We start from the raw sequence: 24,221 nt of genomic DNA, 5'->3' as shown, positions 1-24,221 counted from the left end.
AGAGTGGGAGGGAGAGAGAGAGAGAGAGAAACATCGACGTGAAAGGGACACGTCGAGTGGTTGCCACCCACATGACCCAACCAGGGCTGGGGACAAATTGCAGCCAAGGTGCATGCCCTTAGCGGGAACCGAACCCCGGTCTCTCAGGACCGCAGGCCAACGCTCTAACCGCTGAGCCAAACCGGCCAGGGCTGGGGGGGAATTTTTGCATCTATGTCCATAGTGATATTGTTCTGTAGTTGTTGTTTTGTTGTTTTTTAATTTTCTCTATTAATTCTTAGAGAAAGGGAGAGGGAGAGAGAGATTGAAACATCAATGAGAGAGAACATCGATCTGCCCCTGCACTGGGGATTGGGCCCACAACCTAGGCACGTGCCCTGACCTGGAATCAAATGGTGACCTCTTGGTGCATGGGTCTACGCTCAACTGCTGAACTACACCAATTGGGCTGTTCTGTAGTTTTCTTGTAGTGTTTTAGTCTGGTGTTGGTTAGGGTTAATGTAAGCATTTATAGTTTTCAACATCCCTCTTAGTACTGTTTTTGGTATATCCCATAATTTTGGTATATTGTATTTTCATTTTTACTTGTCTTTAAATTTTCTTTTTTATTTCTTCTTTGACTCATTGGTTGTTGAAAAGTATACTGTTTAATTTCCACATATTTGTGAATTTTCCCGTTTTCTTTCTGTTGCTGATTTCTGATTTCATTCCATTGTGGTCAGAAGAGACACTTGGTACAATTTCTGTCTTCTTAAGTTTGAGAATTGTTTTGTGACCTAACATGTGATCTATCCTGGAGAATGATCTAAATACATTGAAAAGAATGTTCTTATATGTCTGTTAGGTCCATTAGGTCTGTGATGTTGAACGTTCAAGTTCTTTGTTTCCTTCATGACTCTCTGCCTGAGTGTGCTCTTAGTTGAAAGTGGGGTATTGAAGTCTCCTGGTATTATTGTATTGCTCTTTTTTTCTTCCTTCGCTTTTGTCCATTTTTGCTTTATATATTTAGGTGCTCTCATGTTGAGTACATATGTATTTGTGATTGTTATGTCTTCATGGTGGACTGACCCCTTTATCATTAGATAATGCCATGTTTTGTCTTTTAGGACTGTTTTTGACTTAAAGTTGTTTTTTGTCTGATAGAGTTTGGCCCTCCCCCACTCTCTTTTTGTTACTACATTATTTGAATGGAATATCTTTTTGTATCTCTCTACTTCCAACCATTGTCTTTTGGGGTGTTGAATCTATTTACATTTAAAATATTTGTTGATAGGGTGGTGTTTACTATTGCCATCTGTTGTTTTCTGAGTATCTTTTAGGTCTTTTGTCCCTTTTCCTCTCCCTGTCTTCGTGTGTGCATGTGTGTGTGCGTGTGTGTAACATGTTTTCAATCCTCTCGTTTTCTTTTGCATATCTTCTATATGCATTTTCATTGTGGTTATCATGGGGCTTACATAAAAGATCTTACAATAATGACAGTCTGTTTTAAACTGATAACAACTTAACTTTAATCACATACAAAAACTCTATGCTTTTACTTCTCCCTGGCCCTCCTTCTCACTTCAGCACTTTTGACTCAAATGTCATTTTAATGTTTTGTACATAAGTTTCTTTTCTATAAAAATAGGAATAAGGTATTCTGCTAACCCACAGGTTCTCATAGTGTTGTTTGTATACCCATAGAGGGTCCTTGAGACTTTTTCAAGGGGTCCATATGATCAAAACAGTTTCCACAAGAATTCTAGGATACTATTTGTCTTTTTCCTCTGTTCACATTTTTAATGGTGGTGGAAAGGCACCTGTGGGAAAACCTGCTGGTCCGAACCAACTTCTACATTGTGTGCTGCCACACACTCTCAGGAAAACAAAGTGCCACTTTCACTCATATGTGTCTTTGGAGAAGGAGATGCTTTTATTAAATCTAAACACTTAAGTACATGTCTTTTTATTGTGTGTGATGGTGTGGAAAATACTCAGAAGGACTTCTGCATACAGATGCACACTATTTATTTATGCTAAGGAAAAGTATATGTGTACGTAGTTGATTATTTTTGTGAGTTCAAGTAGCAGCTTTTTAAACGGAATACGATTTTTACTTGTAAGAATGGCTGTTGGCAATCTGGTTATTCAGACTTGGATATTTGGCAGACATTTTCTTGAGAATGAATGAAGTAAACTTGTTATTTCAAAGAGAACAGCTGACAGTATTTGTTGTCCAGTGGTACAATTTAAGCTCTTTAAGTGAACATTACAATTTTGGGAAACTTGTGTTCACCACTATGTGCTTTGACAGCTTTGCAGAGTGTTCCAATGAGATCATTGGTGATGCTAATGTTGTGATTTCTTTTTCTACCCTGTGTAATGCAGTATATCAACATTTGGAAGACCTGACCAGGCCATAAACCAATATTTTCAAAAATATTTGGAAATATATGATGTTATAAAATTATGAGTAAAATATCCATTAAATATGGGAGATAGACCAGTGGATTTTAATGTAACAGAATACAAGTTCATTGATATGGCTTCAAATTCTACATTCTAACTAACCTTTAAGAAAGTACCACTTGTCAAGTTTGGGTGTAGAATTGAAGAGGAATGTATTCACAATGATCTCAAAAAACTATTCAAGCACTCCTTTTCCAACTACACATCTCTGAGGTCTGATTTTCTTAATATATATAAAAGAAATCTGATTCTTTATTCTCAGTACTTCTGATACCAAATATATACTCTTTAATTCTCTGTGGATAGTCAGTAACTGGAAATCCTACAGTTTTACTGGTTCTGACATTACCTGGAGTCGGTGCAAACCCACAGGTGGAGGGCGCAATCTCCCGGCTCCTCCCCACCACTTCAGAGGCCAGTTACAGCCCCAAGTTGTCCCCTGTGCTCCTGGCCAGCCAGCTGTAAATCAGGGTTTTCACAGCACCTTCCTTTTTGTTCAGTGATTTGCATTAATGGCTCACAGAACTTAAGGAAACATTTTATACAATATACAAATGAACAGCCAGATGAAAACATGCATAGGGCAAGGTCCAGAAAGGTCTCAAGTGCAGGAGCTATTGTCTCTGGAGTTCTAGTGTGCTACCCTTTTGGCACATGGATGCATTTACCAACCTGGAAACTGAACATTGAGGGTTTTTGTGGTTCCAGTATATGAGCATGATTGATTAAATTATTGACCACTGGTTTTAATTATATGATACCCAGACTTTTTTATTTTTAATCCTCACCTGAGGATATTTTTTCTATTGATTTTTTGTTTGTTTGTTTGTTTGTTTGTTTGTTTTAGAGTGGGAGGAAGGGAAGGAGAGAGAGAGAGAGAAACATTGATGTGAGAGAGACACAACAATTGGTTACCTCCCACATGACCCCAACTGCAGTGGGGATTGAACCTGCAGCCAAGGTTTGTGCCCTTGACCAGGAACCGAACCCATGACTCTGGTCCAAGGGCTGACGCTCTAACCACTGAGCAAAACCAGCCAGGACGACCTCTAGACTTTCTGCTTTCCCCAGAGGTCTGGCAACCAGCCCCCATTCTACCAGTATGTCATTACTATAAACTTTCCTATGAGTGAGAGGGGCCATTATGAATAACAGAGCTCATATCGCCCCTACCACTCAGGAAATTCCAAAGATTTTAGAGGCTCTGTACCAGGCAACAGTATGAAATATATGTATATGTTTTTTCCATTTATCTTCAGATAGAGTGGAAGGGAGGGAAGGAGAGAGAGAGAAAGACCCCGCACGACACCCACCAGGGCCGGGGACAAACTGCCACCGAGATATGTGCCCTTGACCAGATCAAACCTGCAACTCATTGGTCCGCGAGCGGACACTCTAACCACTGAGCCAAACCAGCCTGGGCGTGTAAAATATTTTAAATATAGATTTATAAATAATCTTTGAGCTCCTACTAATATTGCTGTGCAAGCCCTTCCTCAGACTTTGAGGAAGAGACCTGGAAAGAGAACATACATCTATTATTGCTGTTAAGGAGCTTGTTAACTTAGATGAGGAATAAGGGGGGAATTCACATGTAATTCCTCTGTTCTACAAACCAAACAATGGAAAAGCAACATTATAATAAGGCTTGTTTTGTCCTAAATATATTTATATATATATTTGTATTTGTGATATAAATCAGGTGTGTGCGTGTACATGAGTGTACATGCACACGTGCTTAGGCTTACAGCAGACTTAACGGCTGCTATTAGTGAATGTAGTCCATTAGTAGTTTAAGTTGTGTTTTGGTTTTTGAAGTTTTCCCTTTCTTCCCTTGCAGGTATAGAACAAGATGCAGTGAATACTTTCACCAAATATATATCTCCAGATGCTGCTAAACCAATACCAATTACAGAAGCAATGAGAAATGATATCATAGGTAAGCAGTGCTTGAAGCTATGGCCAAAAATATACCTGTTTTTGGTTGTTGATTAAGGGAATGTTGTATGCGCATGGAATATTTTTAAAATTTATTTCTTTTTTATTTATTAATTTTTGTTACAGATGTTTCTTATTTTTCCCCCATTGACACCCTCCTCCCCTTCCCCCCCATCCCATCCTCAGCTTTGTTGTCTATGTTCATTGGTCATGCATATATGCATGTAAGTTCTGTGGTTTATCTCCCCCCCACACCCCAACCCTCCCTCCCTCTGAGGCTTGTCAGTCTGTACTCCACCTCTATGTCTCTGGGTTAATTTTTTTCAGCAGTTTGTTTAGTTCATTATATTCCACAAATAAGTGAGATCATGTAATATTTGTCTTTCTCTGCTTGGCTTGTTTCACTTAGCATAATACTCTCCAGGTCCTTCCATGCCATCTCAAAGGATAAGAGATCTTTCTTCCTTACAGCTGCGTAGTATTCCATTTGTACATGTACCACAGCTTTTTTATCCATTCGTCTACTGATGGACACTTGGGCTGTTTCCAGATCTTAGCCATTGTAAATAGTGCTGCTGTGAACATGGGGGTACATATATTCTTTCTGATTGGTGTTTCAGGTTTCTTAGGCTATATTCCTAAAAGTGGGATCACTGGGTCAAATGGAAGTTCAATTTTTAACTTTTTGAGGTAACACCATAGTGTTTTCCACAATGGCTGCACCAGTCTGCATTCCCACCAGCAGTGTACTAGAGTCCCCTTTTCTCCACACCCTCACCAACACTTGTTGTTTGATGATTTGTTGATGGCGGCCATTCTGACAGGTGTGAGGTGATACATCATTGTTGTTTTAATTTGCATCTCTCTGATGATCAGTGATGTTGAGCATTTCTTCATATGTCTCTTGGCCATTCATATGTCCTTTTTGGAGAGGTGTCTATTTAGGTCCTCTGCCCATTTTTTACTTGGATTTTTTGTCTTCCTTTTGTTGAGTTGTATCAGCACTCTATATTTTGGAGATTAACCCCTTATCTGATATATCATTGGCAATTATGGTTGCCTTTCCATTTTGATGGTTGTTTCTTTTGCTGTGCAGAAATTTTTAAGTTTGATGTAGTCCCATGTGTTCATTTTTTCTTTGTTTCTGTTGCCTTAGGTGATGTGTCACTAAAAATTCTGCTGCATATGATGTCTGAGATTTTGTTGACTACATTTTTTTCTAGAATTGTTATGGATTCACGAGTTATATTTAAGTCTTATCCATTTTGAGTTCATTCTCGTGTATGGTGTAAGTTGTTGTTCTGGCTTCATTTTTTTGCAGGTAGCTGTCCAATTTTCCCAATACCATTTATTGAAGAGACTGTCAATGAGCATGGAATTTAATATATCCTTTCCTAGTCTACTTTCAGTTATCTGATTGTAGCTCACTTACAAACTTTCTGTCTAATATATTAGACCAAATTCTTAGACTTGATAACAACAAAAAAGAATAAAATCACACATTTATTGAGTACTTACTGTGTCCCAGACAATATTCTAAGTACTTGCCATGGATAAACTCATTTAATCTTCTAAAGAACCTTGCAGCATATAGTTATTATTTGATAGATGAGGAAACTGAAGCACAGAGGGTAAAGTAGTTTCCCCAATGTAATAGAGCTCAAACATGGCAGAGTCAGGGTTTGAAACCAGACCCCTACACATTAAGTAGTATGCTATTTGGCAATGTTTTTCAAACTGTGAATTGAGGTCAATCTCTGTGTTCTCATCCCACTGCCAAAGGAATATTAGAATAGAAAAATCAAAGTCCTTCATAGTAGTAAGGCCAAAGAAACATGATTTCAGGAAATTGTTTCCATTATATATGCATATATGTATGTGTATACTGAGTCACATAAATATGTTTCCCTGCAAATCATAGTAAAAAAAAATGTTTGAAAGTTTTTACCATGTTGTATCAGCAAGACCTTAGGTGTACCTGTAATCACAGATAAACGTGGTTCATTTTCTCATTGAATAGATATATTCCCATCAAGTCCTAGTGGTAAGTTTAATATGTTTGTTACAAAAAATAGTATTTTTGTTTTATGAAATACAGCATGTTGTTCTACTACTAACAAATTCTTCCCAATGCGAGGCTCTTTCAGTCCTTACTGCTGGTCCTTTGTGCTCACTCATTATTGGAGACAGCAAAACCTCCTGCAGTCTCAGCTGTGGTTCCTAATTGACCCACCATAGTTTCCAGTGAACAACTGTTGGCTCTTTTGGGGTCCATCAGATGCTGCCCCCATTGTTTTTCTTTTCTTTTTCCCACACAGACACTTAGAACACATAGGTCTTAATGATTCTTGGTGGTTTGTTCATATCTGCTTGTATTTTGAGATTTTTCACCTAGTTTTGTTGTAAATGTCATGAGATTTTGGTTTTTCTATGTAGTTACTTTGTCTGTTTTTAAGTGGGAATTTGTTGCTACCTTCTTCCAGTCTTCCCTAGATTTACTTGTTTTTTTTCTTTTTTCATCCTCACCCAAGGATATTTTTCTGTTTATCTTCAGGTAGAGAGAGAGAGAAACATCGATGTAAGGGAGACACATCGACTGGTTGCTTCCCGCACCACGCAGCCCAGGGCCGGGGACGAACTGCAACCGAGGTACATGCCCTTGGCTGGAATTGAACCCGGGACTCATTAATCCGAGGACCGATGTTCTACCTTCCGCTGAGCCAAACTGGCCAAGCAGGTTTTTCTCTTTTTATTTATACTTTTTAATTTTTTTTTTTTTTGTAGGGAGAGAAATACAAATATCGATGAGAGAGAAATATTCATCAGCTGCCTCCTGCACCCCACAATGAGAATTGAGCTCACAGCCTGGGCATGTGCCCTGACCAGGAATCAAACTGGGACCTCTCGGTTCATGGGATAACTCTCAATCCACTGAGCTATACCGGCTGGACTAGACTGACTTTTTCTAATAATGCAACTGGGGTGTCTTAACTGACTCAATTTGGCTGTTTAAGGAACTGGTTGGCTAGTGATTCCTTAGGAGGTTTGTTTGTACTAATTCATAACCAAGCTGGGGTAGGAGAGAAAAGGAGGGAATTTTGAACCATATAAAACATTTGAAAATGAATGTTATTGCAATTCTAATTTTTCTTTTCTTAAACTTGATCTCATTAATTATGTAATCCCATGAGGGGAAAAATCTTCTGAAGGATCAAGTTGATGATATTTAGAGATCAAGGCAAAGTTTCCATCCAGCGTCTGTTATGCATTTTAAAATGTTAATTACCTACATATCTTTACAACAATCACTTTTCCTTTTTGAAATTCATTCTTCTGAATCCTGGCCTAATTATTTTTCTCCTATTTCAGTTGGACTATTTTACTATAGCTGTACTTTAAGTAATTTATCATTTGACGAAGTTTCCACATTAGCTATTATTATTTTGTGTCCCACCTGCCTACTTTTTTGTAAATGTTATCAGTGGGTTTTTGGTGTTGCTCTATAATTGCTCTGTTTTTATGTGGGGGTTTAGAATAACCCAGAAACTATGCTACCACAGCCTCCTCCATTTTCCACAAATCCTTGAAGTTGTGGAATTCTAAAAATACTTAGAATGTATGGCTGACAGATTTTGCTATTGATTAGGAAGCGAGGGGTGTGAGAGGAAAAAGGAATCAAGCATGACTGAAGACCTGGGAGAGTGGGGTTGCCATTCACAAGACGAGGAAGAGTGGAATCGCTTGTGAGTGAATCAGGAGTTTGTGTTTTAGACATCCAAATGGTGGGTGCCAAGCAGGCAGTTGGATTTTTACATTAGGAGTTCAGGAGAGCGTTCCAGGTTGGAGATATATGTTTGAAAGTCATCAGCATATAAATGGGCTTAGAGTAATGAAACCAGATTACCATCAATGTGACTGTAGAGAGTAAAGACAAGAGGTCTAAGGACTGAATTCTGGGGCAGGCCTAACATCTAGAGTCTGTCAGATGAGGAAGAACTAGCAAAGGAGACTTAGAAGTAACAGCCAGTAGTAATGTAGACCCTTCTACATCAACTATGTATCAAAAGAGTTTTTTTTTTCTGGAAGCCAGGTTTAAAATGTTTCTGGGAGGAAGGGAGTGATCAAAGGTGTTAAATTATGCTGATAGGTTAAATAAGATGAATGGTAGGAATGGAATGGATTTGGCAGCCCTATGGACAACTGGGTCACTGGTCATCTTGATTAGAGTAGACCTTTAGGGACAAAAAAAAATTGGGGGGGGTACCAAATTACTTTATTTGAAGGAATGGTACAAATGAAAAGATGTAAGTGGATGATTTGGTACAAGTTATAGAAAAGGTAAAGGTAACTCCAACATGCATGTACTGCTTTGGTGACCAGGGAAGTCACCCCCATGGCTATGGGAAGCCAGCCTAAGGCTTAGCTCTCGTCACTGTCTCCCAGGGTGTGCTTGTCAAAGAGATACTCTGCCAGGCCAGTTTCAGGGGCCCCCAATCTGTGCAAGTTGGTTACGTGGTCACCCAGTTCTTTGATGGATTTCACCTGCTCATTCAGGTAGTGAGTTTCAAGGAAGTCACACAAGTGAGGGTCATTTCTGTTAGTGGCCAGTTTGTGCAAGTCTAGTAGTGACTGATTCACATTTTTTTTCCAAGTGTAATGCATACTCCATCACATTCAGTCCATTCTCCCAGTCATCAGGTCTGGTTTCTTGATATCCTGGAGGAAGATTCGGCCACCTCGTTGGTTCTGCAGCTTCATCAGTTTCTCAGCATGTTCCCTATCTTCATGATATTGGTGAAGAAAATATTTGGCAAAGTTCTTCAAAGCCACATCATCATGGTCAAAGTAGTGAGACATGGACAGGTAGACATAGGAAGCGTAGAGCTCCAGGTTGATCTGGAGGTTGATGGCGGCCTCTGAGTCCTGATGGTAGTTCTGGCGCAACTGCCAGGTGGACACGGTGGACGTCATGGTGGGCAGCTAAGGAGAGGCGGCTGCGCGGCGCTGGAGTGGGGGCCTTGGGGATGTCCGAGGCGCTGTGAGGAGGTGGCCGAAGGCTGGATCAGGTGGCTGAGGGGGATGGGTCGAGTGCCGGGTTCTGTCCAAGCACTGTTGAAGCAGGAAACCACGGGGACTCTCCGTGAAGACTGTCAGGGACAAAAAAATTTAATTGCAGGAAGCTGAGAGAGAATAGGAGGAAGAATAAAGACAGCAACTATGGGCAACTCTTATGAGACATTTTGCTCTAAAGATGAACTGTAAAGGGGATGTTAAGTCAAGGGACAGTTTTGTTTTGTTTTGTTTTGTTTTGTTTTGTTTTGTTTTGTTTATCCTCACCTGAGGACATTTCCTTATTTATCTTCAGACAGAGTGGGAGGGAGAGAAATAGAGAAACATCAATGTGAGAGGGACACACCACCTGGTTGCCACCCACACAACACCAACCAGGGCCAAGGACAAACTGCAACCAAGGTACAAGCTCTTAGTGGGAACCGAACCTGTGGGCTGATGCTCTAACCGCTGAGCCAAACCGTCCAGAGCTGTTTGTTTAAGTGACATGTTATAAACTTAAAAGGTGTATGATCACGTACAAACAAGTGTACAGTGTATATAGCTGCTGAGAATAAGGCAGTAGCAAAGAAAAATTTGATGCAGGAGAGGAGGGACAGTTGCTATAGGAAAGAAGTATTGAGAAGGCAAAAGAGGATGCAGTCCAGTGCTCGAGTAGAGTGTTGCTCAGAGAGGAGTGAGAACAGTTTATCTGTAGTAACAGGAGAGATGAATAAGATGCGGGTGGGTTGATTGATGTGGTGGTAAGTGGTAGAAATAATTTTCTGATTGCTTCTATTTTCTTAGTGAAGTAGGAATCAAAATTATTAGCAAAGAGAATAAGAGAAGAGGTATTAAGATATTCAAGGAGAGAGGATAAGATGTGTCATGTATTATCTAGGAGAATATGAGTAAATCGACCAGGAAACTGTAGTATGATCCTTGGGTTTCTTTAAGGTCCCGCTGAGGTCATGAAGTTAAAGTGAAACCAGCCATCATGGTTTTTTCTAGCCATGTTTAATAGCTAAACAGCTTATTGATGTGCTATAGTTTATTTAGGCAATTCCTAATGTTAACATATTTTATGTTTTTAATTTTCTATTGAATAACATTTTGATAAACTTTTTTCTTTTTTATTGAATTTATTGGGGTAACATTGTTTAGTAAAATTATATAGGTTTCAGGTGTACAATTCTATAATACATCTATGTATTGTATTGTGTGCATCACTCCAAGTCAAGTCTCCTTCATCGCCATTTATCCACCCTGTGCCCCCTTCTTCCACCCCCACCCCCTTCCCTCTGGGAGTCACCATACTGTTGTCTGTGTCTATGAGGAGTCTTTTTATTTTATTCATTCCTTCTCCTTTTTCACCTAGACCATAACCCTCCTCCTCCCTGATAGCTGTCAGTCTGTTCTCTGTGAGTCTGTTTCTGTTTTGTTAGTTTATTTTGTTCATTAGATTCCACATATGAGTGAAATCATATGGTACTGGTCTTTCTCTGACTGGCTTATTTCGCTTAGCATAATACCTTCTAGATCCATTCATGCTGTTGTAAAAGGTAAGATTTCCTTTTTACGGCTGAGTATTCCACTGTGTAGAGGTACCACAGCTGTTTTATCCACTCATTCACTAATAGATATTTGGGCTGCTTCTATATCTTGGCTATCATAAGTAATACTGCAGTGAACATAGGAGTGTGTACAGTTTTTTTTTTAATCCTCACCTGAAGATATTTTTCCATTGATTTTCAGATAGAGTGGGAGGGAGGGAGGGAGGAAGGAGAGAGAGAAACATTGATGTGAGAGAGACATATCGATTGGTTGCCTCCCACACGTGCCCCCACAAGGGCCAGAATCGAACCTGCAACTCTTTGGTCTGCGGCCCAACACTGCAACCGCTGAGCCAAACCAGCCAGGGTGAGGAGTGCATATAGTCTTTTGAATTGGTGTTTTGTGTTTCTTTGGATATATACCCAGAAGTGGAGTTGCTGTGAGATAGTTCAATTTTTAATTTTTTGAGGTAACTCCATACTGTGTTCACAGTGGCTACACCAGTCTGCATTCCCACCAACAGTGCATAAGGGTTTTCTTTTCTCCATAACCTCACCAACACTTGTTGTTTGTTGATTTATTGATGATAGCCATTCTGACCAATGGGAAGTAATACCTCATTGCAGTTTTAATTTGCATTTCTCTGATGATTAGTGATGTTGAACATTTTTTCATATGTCTATTCGCCATCTGTGTATCCTCTTTGGAGAAGTGTCTGTTCAGGTCCTTTGCTTTTTTTTTTACCCTCACCCAAGGACATTTTTTCATTTTTTGTTCAGATAGAATGGAAGGGAGAGAGAGGAAGAGAGAGAGAGAGAAACATCGACGTGAAAGGGACACATCAAGTGGCTGCCACCCACACGACCCAACCAGGGTCGGGGACAAACAGCAACCAAGATACGCGCCCTTAGCAGGAACCGGACCCTTGTCTCTCTGGACCGCAGTCCGATGCTCTAACTGCTGAGCCAAACTGGCCAGGGCCCTTTGCTTATTTTTTAATTGAATTGTTTGGTTTACTTTGTGTTGAATTTTATAACTTCTTTATAAATTTTGTACATTAACCCCTTTTCAGAGGTATCATTGGCAAATATGCTCTTCCATTGAGTGGGTTGTCTTTTCATTTTATTGATGGTTTCCTTTCCTGTGCAAAAACTTTTTAGTTTGATGTAGTCCCATTTGCTTATTGATAAATCTTTTCACAAAGCCATAATTCTTTAGGTTACAGTCCTAAAAATGAAATTGCTGATTGGAAGGATATGTTCATTGTTATAGCTTTTGCAAGAAACTGCCAAATGGCTATCCAGAAACATATACCACTTTATATTCCCACCAACAGTAGTGTCAGTTTTCTCATGGCTTTGCTAAAACGTTTGTATTGTTAAGCAATTAAACATATGGATTGTTAAAATACTTTTGTGCCTGTTTACTAGACAAAAGGTGGCGTGCCTTCTTATTTTAATCTATAATTATATTTATTTGATTACTAGTGAGCATTCATGTCTTTACATATTGGCCATTTTATATTTGTTCTTTTCTTAATTGTCTTTTAATGTTCTTTGCTCTTTTTTCTTTTGGGACATTTCTTATTTTGTATAAACTCTTGATGTATGAATCATAATCTGTCATACATAGAGGAAACTGTCGTACATGCGGCAAGTTTTTTTCCCTAGTTTGCCTTTTTGTTTTGTTTTTGGGGTGTTTTAATGTATAGAATTAATTTTATGTTAAATCTTTGGGTTCTGTTTTTGCATATGTATATGTTTAGAAAGATTTTCTGTACCTCAAGATCAGCTATTCACCTGTGTTTTCTTGTAGTTCCATTTAAAACCTAATTTATATGCCTTTACAGTCATTTCCTACTTTGATTCACAAATGTGTACATTTGGATTTAATTGAAATTTAATTATTTACTATTTCTTTTACAGCAAAGATTTGTGGAGAAGATGGACAGGTGGATCCCAACTGTTTTGTTTCGGCACAGTCCATAGTCTTTAGTGCAATGGAGCAAGAGTAAGTTGATTTCATACTTTCACATTTTGCCTTCTTGAGAATTTGGGTTTAGTGTTGGAATGGGCTTCACACAACTAAAAACAAACTATCTCTGAGGGTTTAAGTATTTTGAATGTTTATAGGATCTTACAGATACACTCTAAGTCTATCTTGGTTAATGATTTTTTTTTAATGTAAATTATGAACTCTATTAAAGATTTAAAGTTTGCATTTTTAATGTTAGTATTTTCTTAGTTAACAGAATTTGTTTTTGATTCTGAAATCATTTGGAGGTGATTGTGATTATTAGAATTAGTGTATTAAACAATATGTGTCTTCAGATGAATAATTTGTTAGTGCATGCTTTAAGCTTAATGTATGCCGTAGTACTAAATCCACATAGATTTGTTGAAACTGCCTCCAAAAGTGTTTTTATTTATTAATTACTGCTGCATGACCTTAAAAATAATCTACGTATTCTTTCTTTCATTTAACATTTGTGAAAATGGTACTCTGTGCAAGTCATAGCTAGATACAGTACCTGCCAGAAAGGAGGTTACAACCTAATAAGAGAAATAGGGCATGTTCTTTTGTTACTGTAATATGAGGTAGCATGTATTAAATATCAGAGAGCTACAAAGTCATTATGAAGCGGGAAAGATTACTTAAGGTAGACCAATCAGGAACAAAACCATGGGAGGGAAGGTTGTGTTGACCTAGGGTTTTAAGATACAATAGGCACAGTATGGAAAGAGTATATTTTTTTCAGTTAAGCTCTTTCCTTTGGTCATTCCCTCAAATTGTCCCCTTTTGTCCATGTGCAGGCACTTTAGTGAGTTTCTGCGAAGTCACCATTTCTGTAAATACCAGATTGAAGTGCTGACCAGTGGAACTGTTTACCTGGCTGACATTCTCTTCTGTGAGTCAGCCCTCTTTTATTTCTCTGAGGTAAAGTCTGCATTTCCTTTCATACTCTGTTAGAGCATTTCAGCCTCTAAACTAAATGCTGGGGCCCTGTCTATAGAAAACCACAAAGAAGAGATGAATCATTTCCCAAAAGATCAGTTGGATTTAAAGAATTTTATTATTGTTTTAAATTGTATGTAATGGCAAGAGAACTTTAATGACACATTAGTCAGATTAAAGAGAGAACATAAAAATTCAATGTAAAGTAACTCTTAATTTGGAAAAACCTAATTAAGAGCATGCACATCTTTAATTATCTGTAGCTATTTTAAACCACAGGGTTTGATACTTGATCCTGTGTACAAATATTTGCAGACCAGACTTCAGAAGAGAGAAAGAAAAGTAATAAATTTTTTCCTAGTATCATCACCTTTGCTTTCGCCACTTGATAGGATTGCCCAATAAAGCATTTGCAGAAAGCAGTGAGTATATTAATGTCTTTGAGGCATACATTATAATATAATTGTATTTGAAGGTTTCAGCAAATGAAATTCTTTTGTTGCAAAGCAAATGACTATTAAATAGAGATAAGAGTATTCCCAGTCTTACAAAGCAGTAACTTTAAATACACACTAGCAAGAATGTGAAGAAGTAGAACTTCCACTCCCTTTCTTGCCACAAGTTTAAGGGAGCAATCGTTCAGGTTATTATGGCTGCATGGAATGATGGAAATGATCAAGTATAAACTATTTGGTCTGGTTACTTGACTCTGTGTGTGTTTGCCAGTGAGGAACAGCTAATCCACCTTTACTGTCACTTTTCCTCCAGTTCACTAAAGTTTCCATTCAGCTATGAAGTGGTTGTATCTTTGTTAGCTATTTTTGTTGTTGTTTCCCCCTAAAAGAATGTTTTCAAACTTTTCGATCTCTAATGACTGTTGTTGACTGGCATTAACTAAACAAATGGACCTGTTAGGTTACTTTGTTTGTTTTGCTTTTATATTTTAATAGTTAGGGCTTATAAATTAGGGATGATGAGAGAAACGTGTTTATCGTCTTATTTTCCTCCTTTGAATCTTTCCTTCCCAGTACATGGAGAAAGAAGATGCTGTGAATATCTTGCAGTTCTGGTTGGCAGCAGATAATTTCCAGTCTCAGCTTGCTGCCAAAAAGGGCCAGTATGATGGACAGGAGGCACAGAACGATGCCATGATTTTATATGACAAGTGAGTTTTATTTACTGAGTATTTGATATGTACTTCAGAAATGAAGATGAATAAACTCAGTCTTTCCTATCAGGGAACTCATAGGGAACAGCATAACAGCTGCTTTTCATGTGGTGTGTGTCAAGTTTTGGGGTTCTTAGAACCAAACTTTCTGCTGGAGAAAGGGGGAAGTTTGTGTGCGGTAGGCAGGACCATGATGTAGGGAGGGTTTCACAGAAGAAAGATTTAAATTGGGTTCTGAAGAATGAATTGAAGTTTGCTAGCCAGAGAAGGCAGAAAAGAACATTCTGGGCAGAGGCACTGGCACAAGCAAAGTCATAGAAACTAGCAGGAATGTGGCACTTTCCAGAAACTTAAGTTTGGATAACTAAGACATGGGTATGGAGTATTAGAGGAAGATGCAATTAATTGGAATATGTTGTAAAGGGTCCTGAATATCTGTGTATGAGTGTACCATATTTTCTGGTGCAAATCCGCCCAGCCAGTTTAACTATTCAGTGACAGTGAATAATAGTTATTCGTTAATCTTCACTGAAAAGGAGAGAGTGTCTCAATCTTCCAGTGAACAGAATTGAAAACATCAGGCAAGTGGCAAAGCTGTGACTTTAACTTTTCTTATTTTGTAAAGAAGAGGATAGTGCTATCTGTATCCACAGGCAGGTGCTAAGAGGATACCTTGAAGGTAGAGAAAACTCCTCGGATGTTAGGATCGGAAGACAGCTGAGACATCTAGGTCAGTGGTTCCTGAACGTTTCTCTCCAGGCACGTGCTGGGCTGTCTGCATAAGAATCACCTGGGCGCTTTTTAAAGATAGGTGTCTAGTCCTCCTCTCTCAGAAATAACTGTTTCAGCAGGTTTGAGTTGTGACCCAGGAATCTTTATTTTTAGAAGACACTCCAGATGATTCTGATGAATAGCCATATTAGGGATATAGTCTGATTTTCTTATTTGCAGATAAGAAAACTAAGGCCCAGAGAGTTAGTGGTTTTCTCAAAATCACAGGGCAAGTTAGTGGCAGCACTTATACTGGAATGCAGTTCCTGTTTGCCTAGCATTTATTTTAGTATATTTGTGGAAAATATGATATAAGAAACATTGTTATATGGTCATTGAAATAGCAGGTGTTAACATTTAAAAATTTAGTCTAGGGTGCCCAAAAATTCAAATCATAGAGGAATACTTATGAACTTAATTTGTTATAAGATGGAAAACTCACTTTTCTGCATGCTGTACAGAAGAGCAGCACTAGTAAGGTCCAGGCTGGAACCAGGAACCACATAGCATTTTTCCCACTGGACCCATTTTTCTATTGGCAGCCTTTTCTAAATGAAGTTACTGTTGAGTATCCCATTTGACATCATTTTGACAAGTTCATTATGCCATATTGACTTTACCAGTCCCAACTTGTTTGTTTTTATAGCTTTATGTATGCATCATCATAATCATGCCTCATCAGGCTTTATGTATTTGTATTATAGACAGGAGTTCGAAGTCACTGGAATGCATGGAAAGGAACAAATATATGCTTTTCTCCTTTAATGCTTTTATTTAGTATCTACTTTATAATCAGTTTACCAAAACACTAGTTGCATTCTATCCTGGTAAGTTAAACATCTTTGATGTTATTGCCTTGGCCGGCTGGTTCAGTTGGTAGGAGTGTCGTCCCATACATCAAAAGGTTGCAGGTTAGCCCTGGCTGGTTTTGCTCAGCGGTTAGAGCATTGGCCTGCGGTCCAGAAAGACCTGGGTTTGGTTCCCACTAAGGGCATGTACCTTGGTTGCAGTTTGTCCCTGGCCCTGGTTGGGTCAGGTGGCAGCCACTCAGTGTGTCCCTTTCACGTCAATGTTTCTCTCTCTCTCTCCCTCCTGCCCTGTCTGAACAAAAAATGGAAAAATGTCCTCTGGTGAGGATTAAAAAAAAAAAAAAAAATTCAAAAGGTTGCAGGTTTATTCCCAGTCAGTGCACATACGTAGGTTGTGGGTTTGAAATCGGGTCAGGGTGTGTGCAAGAGGTAACCTATTGATGTTTCTTCTCTCTCTCTCTCTCTCTTTTTTTTTTAATCCTCACCTGAGGACATTTTTTCATTTTTGTTCAGATAGAGTGGGAGGGAGAGAGAGAGAGAGAGAGAAACATTGACATGAAAGGGACACATCGAGTGACCTCCTCCAGCACAACCTGAACCGGGGCTGGGGACAAACTGCAACTGAGGTATGTGCCCTTAACGGGAACCGAACTTGGGTCTCTCTGAACCGTGGGCCGACACTCCAAGTGCTGAGCCAAATCGGCCAGGGCTCTTCTCTTTCTTTCTCTCCCCCATCCTTCCCCCCCCCCCATCTCTTTCTCCCTCTCTGAAAATCAATAAATACATATCCTTGGGTTAGGACTAAGAAAAAAAATCTTTGAGTGATCTTTGGTTACTCCTTTACCTTTATATACCAAATCATCAGCAAGTCCTGTTATTCTACCCAAATACATCAAATCCATCCACTTCACCCTCAGTGCTATTATCTTTTGAATGTCTACATGTAAATTATGTAATGCTTCATAGTTGTGATGGTGCGTTTTCACTGAACCCTGTGCAGGGATTTTTTTCTGCTCTGTTTCTAGGGGAAATGACAGTGTCTTATCCTCTTAAATCCATTTTTTTCTACTAAGTGCTGAACAGAAAATAGGTTTCCATTAAATATGTGTGATTGATTGATTTTTTTGCCTCGGTTGTAGCTTGGCCCTCGAAAATCTTAAACAGAACTAAGTACGATGGAAGGCAAATAGGCAGTAGCAGGTAGACTCTGATATCTTTGTAGGACTAGGGATAAATTTGCAGCAAGACCATTACTGTGCAGCTCTATAGTACTAGGTCTGGAGGCCGAATCAAGTGCCCTCTTAGAAGATTCTCTGGCATGTGTGTCAGGGGTTGCTTATATTTGCTGTGGAATTTGGTTTTACTTTGACTGTCTTTCTATCATAGGTACTTCTCCCTGCAGGCCACACATCCTCTTGGATTTGATGATGTTGTAAGATTAGAAATTGAATCTAATATCTGCAGGGAAGGTGGTCCACTCCCCAATTGTTTTACAACTCCATTACGTCAGGCCTGGACAACCATGGAGAAGGTAACCAAGAACTTCAAAGTATTAAACTATCAGAAGTTTCTACTGTTGGAACCCAGAAAATAGAGCATGAGAAAAACCAAATGTAACAGGACAGTAGAAAGTTTAAGTAATGAAGCATAATTATTAAGAACAGAGTCTTTGATTCTGACTTGGTATATATTAATCTTAACCTTTATAGGCTAAGTAGCTTCAGGCAGTTACTGAAATTCTTTAATGACATTTTTTTCCTCATCTGTAAAATGAGTGTAAGACATCATAAAGTTATTTTGAGGATAAAAATGAGGTAAGATATCTATAAATAAAGTGCTTATTAATTAGATAGCAGTATTAGGCAAAGTTAGCTTAGGGATGATCCAAATGTTTCTCCGGTCTCCCTCAACAGTGTTGGAGCACTAGTTTTGTGTAGTATTATGATCACTTATTAGGGTATCACTAGTACTTTATTAACAATAAAGTATTAGAATTTGTGAATGATTTATTCTTCTAATGAACTACAACAGCTTTTACCACAAATTGCACAGAGCGCAGGAGAAGCTCGTAAAGTTATGTTGCTTATATATGTCATGTGTATCTAGGTGGAAGGCGTTAGGTAAGCACTGTTGTATAATACCCACATAAAAACTGAATTCCAGGAATAGGGAAGACTTACATATAAAAATCAAATCATATAAACTGAACAGAGAATCAGCTGTTGCCCCAGAATAATAATTATTTCATGTTTAAATTAAAATCTTTCTGATGGTAAAGGGAACATTTCAGGTCTGTATTATATAAAGAATGTAAACTTTCTGAGTAATAAAGAAAATTAAAATACAGAGAAAAACAAAATCTAAAACAAATTTCTTACCAAATATGTGTATGTAAAGAATTTATACTAAATTTAAGAATCAAGTAGATAAATGGAAAAAAAGTCAAAGATGATTTATTCCCCAGTGCTTTAAGTCTGTCCTAGCTGTAAGCATTAGAGTGGAAAACAAGAAAAACACGGTTTCTGCCCTCCCAGAGCTCTGTCTTCAAAGAAGGCACATATTAAATACAGACATAAATATTTACAGTTGTGCTAGGAAGGAAAGTTGGTAATAGCAAATGCCAATAATAAACATGGGAATTTATTCAGCATCATTCATAATTTCTAAATGTGAATACAAACATCTATGTATTATTAGGCATTTATTTAACAATGACTTGAAAAGCACAACCTGGTGTTTGAACGCCTGTGTCAAAACAGATATCTTTCTTTTTAAAGACGGCTGCAGTCTAGGGAAGTTCCGTCTGCTTGCTCCCAGCACTGGAACAGACTTGTGGCTAAACTGCAGAACATTCAACTTGAAAAACCAGCTGAAAAATAGCTGATCTGAGATAATGAGTGCAGGGAGCATGGAGAAGGGGACTGGAGAAGACATGGAGTGGGTGAGCCAACTTGTGCAGCTGTGCAGCACAGCTCTGCCCCCTGGGATTGTGGGGTCTCAGCCCCACACAGGGATCCCCAAACCAGAACAACAAAGAAGGGAGGGGGAGCACACAGCATTGGACAGTGGAAATCAGTGGTGATTCGGTCCACCAGGGGGCTCAGACTGCACTCTCCCTGGCAGAAAGTGAGTGCTCATTTACAACACCAGCCTGGGAAGCTTGCAGTGATCAGTGTCTGCAGGAGGGGCCACACACTAGAACTCTAGACCTGAACAGATCACCCAGAAATGAACCTGAGGGGACGATTATTCTCTGAAGAACTTTCGGAAGAGAGCAGGATGAGGGCCAGTCAGAGTGCCCTGGAAAAGAGCCACAATCCTCCCCACCTGGAGCAAAGAGGAGGTGCCTCTTCCCCTAGCTGTAGATCAGCTCTGGGCTGGAAATTTGCACCCGTTCACCTGGACCTGGTAACAGGAGGACTCATATCTGGCCTGGTGGAAGCCTGGGCAGAAGCCCCACCCAGTAAGAGCTACAGTGCTGAAAGATCAGAGAGCTGAGCAGGAATAGGGGGGTTTTTGGATTTTTTAAAAATCCCTTCCTGCTTGGGTTGGCAATAAGAGGGTGCCAGTGACCCAGACAGAGCTGATGTATTGGAAGTAGAGGAAGTGCCCACCAGCCCCTCCTACAAGCTGTGAGCACCATCCCCAACGTGGATCAGTTTAACCCATCTTGACTGGGACCGGATACCCAACAGAACCTAGCTCAGTTAGAGAAGGGGAAGTAGCTCAGAACAAGGACATTCAAGGGGCAACTCCCAAAGCACACACAACCTCTATGCTAGGGAGGCCCCACCCACCGGACTGCTTGGGGATCTGTCCTGCAGCACTTCGGTCAGGTTGCCCAAGGCCAGGCAGGGACAGTGTTGGCCTGCACCAGAGAACTGCCCAGGAGGCCTGGGAACCACACACCAAGGGGTCAGATCCAACAATATCTGGGCAAAATCCAGCGAGCTCCATAAATAGCAGATCTAATCATTTTTTTATGTTTGTTTGTTTGTTTGTTTTGGTTTTTCTTTCTCTTCTGTATTTTTTTCCACATTCTCTTATTGCTATATTTCATTTTAGTTTTTTTTCTCATTCTCTTCTTTATTTCTATTTTTAAATTAATTTTTTTATTTTCCTATTCTATATTTTATTCAGCATGATTACTTTAAAAGTATTATTTTATTTATTTTCTTCTACCTTTTATTTTTTATACTTATTCTATTTCTAGTCTTTACTTTCTTTGCTTTTATATTTTCTTCTTTTTGTTTTTGGCTCCTCTTAATTCTTTTGATCTCATGCCTTCCAGTAAGTAGTCTTTGTGTTTTGTTTGTTTCTTTGTTTGTTTGTATGTCTTTTAGTCTTTTTGTTGTTTTTATTATTCTGGTTGGGTTTTTCTTGTTTGTTTGTTTTTTAATATTTGTGATTTGATTTGTTTTTGTCTTGTTTTCTTGTGTCAACACCTGTGTAACAGTTGCCACAACATGGTCGTGGTCAGGGTTGGGACTCACAGTCAACAAGTCTGAGGGCTGAGCACACACCCAAAGGTGGGACAACAGTAATCAAGACCCAAATTCAACAGGAGAGCCAACATAACCCACACAAAGGTCATTCCTAGAGCATCCAGCACAGAAGATTAAGGAGACTACACCGCTGAGTCCCACAAGATGGCCACACCACCAGAAGCATAGCAGTCTTATCTGATACACAGAAACAAACACACAAAAACCAGCAAAAATAGAGAAACAAAGAAACACCCCAAATGAAAGAGCAGGAGGAATCTCCAGAAAAAAAGAGCTAAATGAAATAGAGGCAAGCAATTTATCAGATACAGAGTTCAAAGTAATAGTTATAAGAATGCTCAAGCAACTTAGTGAGAACTATAAGGAACTCAATGAAACTACATCAGCATGAAAACAGATATAGAAACCATGAATAAGAACCAATGGAAAATGAAGACAGACAGCTGATATAAGGAATACCCTGGGAGGAATCAACACTAGATTAGAAGAAACTGAAGACGAATCAGCAAGTTAGGAGACAAGGTAGCACCCTGGCTGGTTTGGCTTAGCAGTTAGAGCATTTGTCTGTGAACCAAAGAGTTGCAGGTTTGATTTCAGTCAAGGGCACCTACCTCAGTTGCAGTTCATTCCTGGTCAGGGTCATGCAGGAGGTAACCAATCAATGTGTCTCTCTCACATTGATGTTTCTCTCCCTCCACCCCACACTCTATCTGAAGATAAATGAAAAAATATCTTTGGGTAAGGATTAAAAAAAAAAAAGACAAGGTAGAAAAAAAATCACTCAATTAGAGTGGCAAAAAGAAAACAATACTTAAAAAGCCTGAGGGCAGTGTAAGGAAACTGGGACAACATGAAACAGAGCAACATCTACCTCATAGGGTCTAACCAGAGGTAAAAGAAAGCAAGCAAGGGATAGAGAACCTGTTTGAAGAAATATTGGCAGAAAACTTCCCTGGCCTCATGAAGGAAAAAGTCATACAAGTTCAGGAAGCACAGAGAGTCCCAATCAAAATGAACACAGAGGGAACCACAACAAGACACATCATAGTTAAAATGACAAACGTTAAAGACAAAGATAGAATTTTATGGGCAGAAAGAGAGAGAGTCAGTTATCTACAAGGGACCTCCCATAAGGCTATCAACTAATTTCTCAACAGAAACACTACAGGCCAGAAGAGAATGACATGAAGTATTCAAAGTAATGAAAAGCAAGTATCTGAAACCAAGACTACTCTATCTAGCAAGGCTATCATTCAAAATTGAAGGTGAAGCCCTGGCCAGTTTTGCTCAGCGGTTAGAGCATCAGCCCTTGGACCAAAGAGTTGTGGATTCATTTTTGATCAAGGGCATATACCTTGGTTGCAGGTTTGATCCCCGGCCCCAGTTGGGGTGGTGCAAGAGGCAGCCAATCGATGTGTCTCTCTCACATTGATGTTTCTCTCTCTTTCTCTCTCTGTCTCTCTCCCTCCCTCCTTCCCTTCCATTCTAACTAAAAAAAAAAAATCAGTGGAGCCCAGCCATTGTGGCTAGTGATTGAGCGTCAACCCATGCACCAAGAGTCTGCCGGTTCAATTCCTGGCCAGGGCACATGCCTAGGTTGTGGGCCTGATCCCCAGTGGGGGGCATGCAAGAGATGGCCAATCGATGTTCTCGCTCATCGATGTTTCTGTCTCTCTTCTCCCTTCTTCTCTCTCTAAAATCAATAAGGAAAAAAAATGTTTTAATCAATGGAAAAATATCCTCAGGTGAGGATAAAAAATAAATAAATAAAAGGTGAAATAAAGAGCTTTTCCAGCCCTGGCTGGTTTGGCTCAGCGGTTAGAGCGTCAGCCTGCGGTCCCGAGAGACCCGGGTTCAGTTCCCGCTAAGGGCATGTACCTCAGTTGCAGTGTGTCCCCGGCCCTGGTTGGGTTGTGCGGGTGGCAACTACTCAATATGTCCGTTTCACGTCGTTCTCTCTCTCTTCTTTTCTCTCTCCCTCCCACTCTATTTGAACAAAATATTTAAAAAAAAATGTCCTCGGGTGAGGATAAAAATAAAAAGAGCTTTTCCAGACTAAAAAGGCTAAAGGAGTTTATTACCACCATACCAGCACTTAAAGAAATCCTAAAGGGCCCTGGCCGGTTTGGCTCAGCAGTTAGAGCGTCGGCCTGTGGTCCAGAGACCCAGATTCGGTTCCCACTGAGGGCACGTGCCTCGGTTGCAGTTTGTCCCCAGCCCTGGTTGGTCGTGCGGATGGCGACCACTCGATGTGTCCCTTTCACGTTGATGTTTCTCTCTCTCTCCCTCCTCCAACTCTATCTGAACAAAATATCAAAAAATGTCCTCGGGTGAGGATTAAAAAAAAAATCCTAAAGGGACTCTTGTAAGAAAAAGAAATGACAGAGAGACAGACAGATATAGGTATAAAGAATGAAAATGGCCCAGCCGGTGTGGCTCAGTAAATTGAACATGGCCCCATGAACTGAGAGGTCGGGTTCGATTCCTAGTCAGGGCACATGCCTGAGTTGTGGACTTGATCCCTAGTGAGGGTTTTCAGGAGGCAGCCAATCGCTGTTTATCACATTTATGTTTCTATCTTGCTCTTCCTTTCACTCTAAAAAGAAAATCAATAAAAACATTTTTAAAAAATTGTTTTAAAAAGAATGAAAATGGCAATAAATAAGTACCTATCAATAATAACCTTATGTTAATGAATTAAATACTCCAATCAAAAGATATAGGGTAGCTAAATGGGTAAGAAAACATGATCCATATATGTGCTGTCTAAAAGAGAACCACCTCAGAACAAAAGATTCACACAGGATAAAAATGAACAGATGGAAAATAATTTTCCATGCAAATGGAAACGAAATAAAAGCTGGAGTAGCCGTACTCATATCTGACAAAATAGACTTCAAAATGAAGGCCATAACAAGAGATAAGAAGATCACTACATAATACTACAGGGATCAATCCAATAAGAGGATATAACCCTTGTAAACATATATGCACCCAATATAGGTACACCAAAATATTTAAAAA

At 39.4% G+C, this 24,221-nt stretch overlaps 1 protein-coding gene across 5 annotated transcripts in view; it reads left to right on the top strand.

Moving 5' to 3' along the window:
* AKAP10 (A-kinase anchoring protein 10) overlaps nt 1–24,221 on the top strand; it is a 112,163-nt gene that overhangs the window by 49,744 nt on the left and 38,198 nt on the right. For all 5 annotated transcript variants that reach the window (XM_036278311.1, XM_036278310.1, XM_036278313.1 and 2 more), the window contains 5 exons: nt 4,289–4,387; nt 12,915–12,999; nt 13,803–13,926; nt 14,973–15,109; nt 18,079–18,223. In XM_036278311.1, the coding sequence (XP_036134204.1) occupies nt 4,289–4,387; nt 12,915–12,999; nt 13,803–13,926; nt 14,973–15,109; nt 18,079–18,223 (590 nt within the window). The remainder of the gene's footprint in view (nt 1–4,288; nt 4,388–12,914; nt 13,000–13,802; nt 13,927–14,972; nt 15,110–18,078; nt 18,224–24,221) is intronic.

Source organism: Molossus molossus, unplaced genomic scaffold (genome assembly GCF_014108415.1).
Source record: "Molossus molossus isolate mMolMol1 unplaced genomic scaffold, mMolMol1.p scaffold_m16_p_27, whole genome shotgun sequence".
In the NCBI taxonomy this organism is placed as follows: domain Eukaryota; kingdom Metazoa; phylum Chordata; class Mammalia; order Chiroptera; family Molossidae; genus Molossus; species Molossus molossus.
This window is presented reverse-complemented; position numbering and strand designations above follow the sequence as displayed.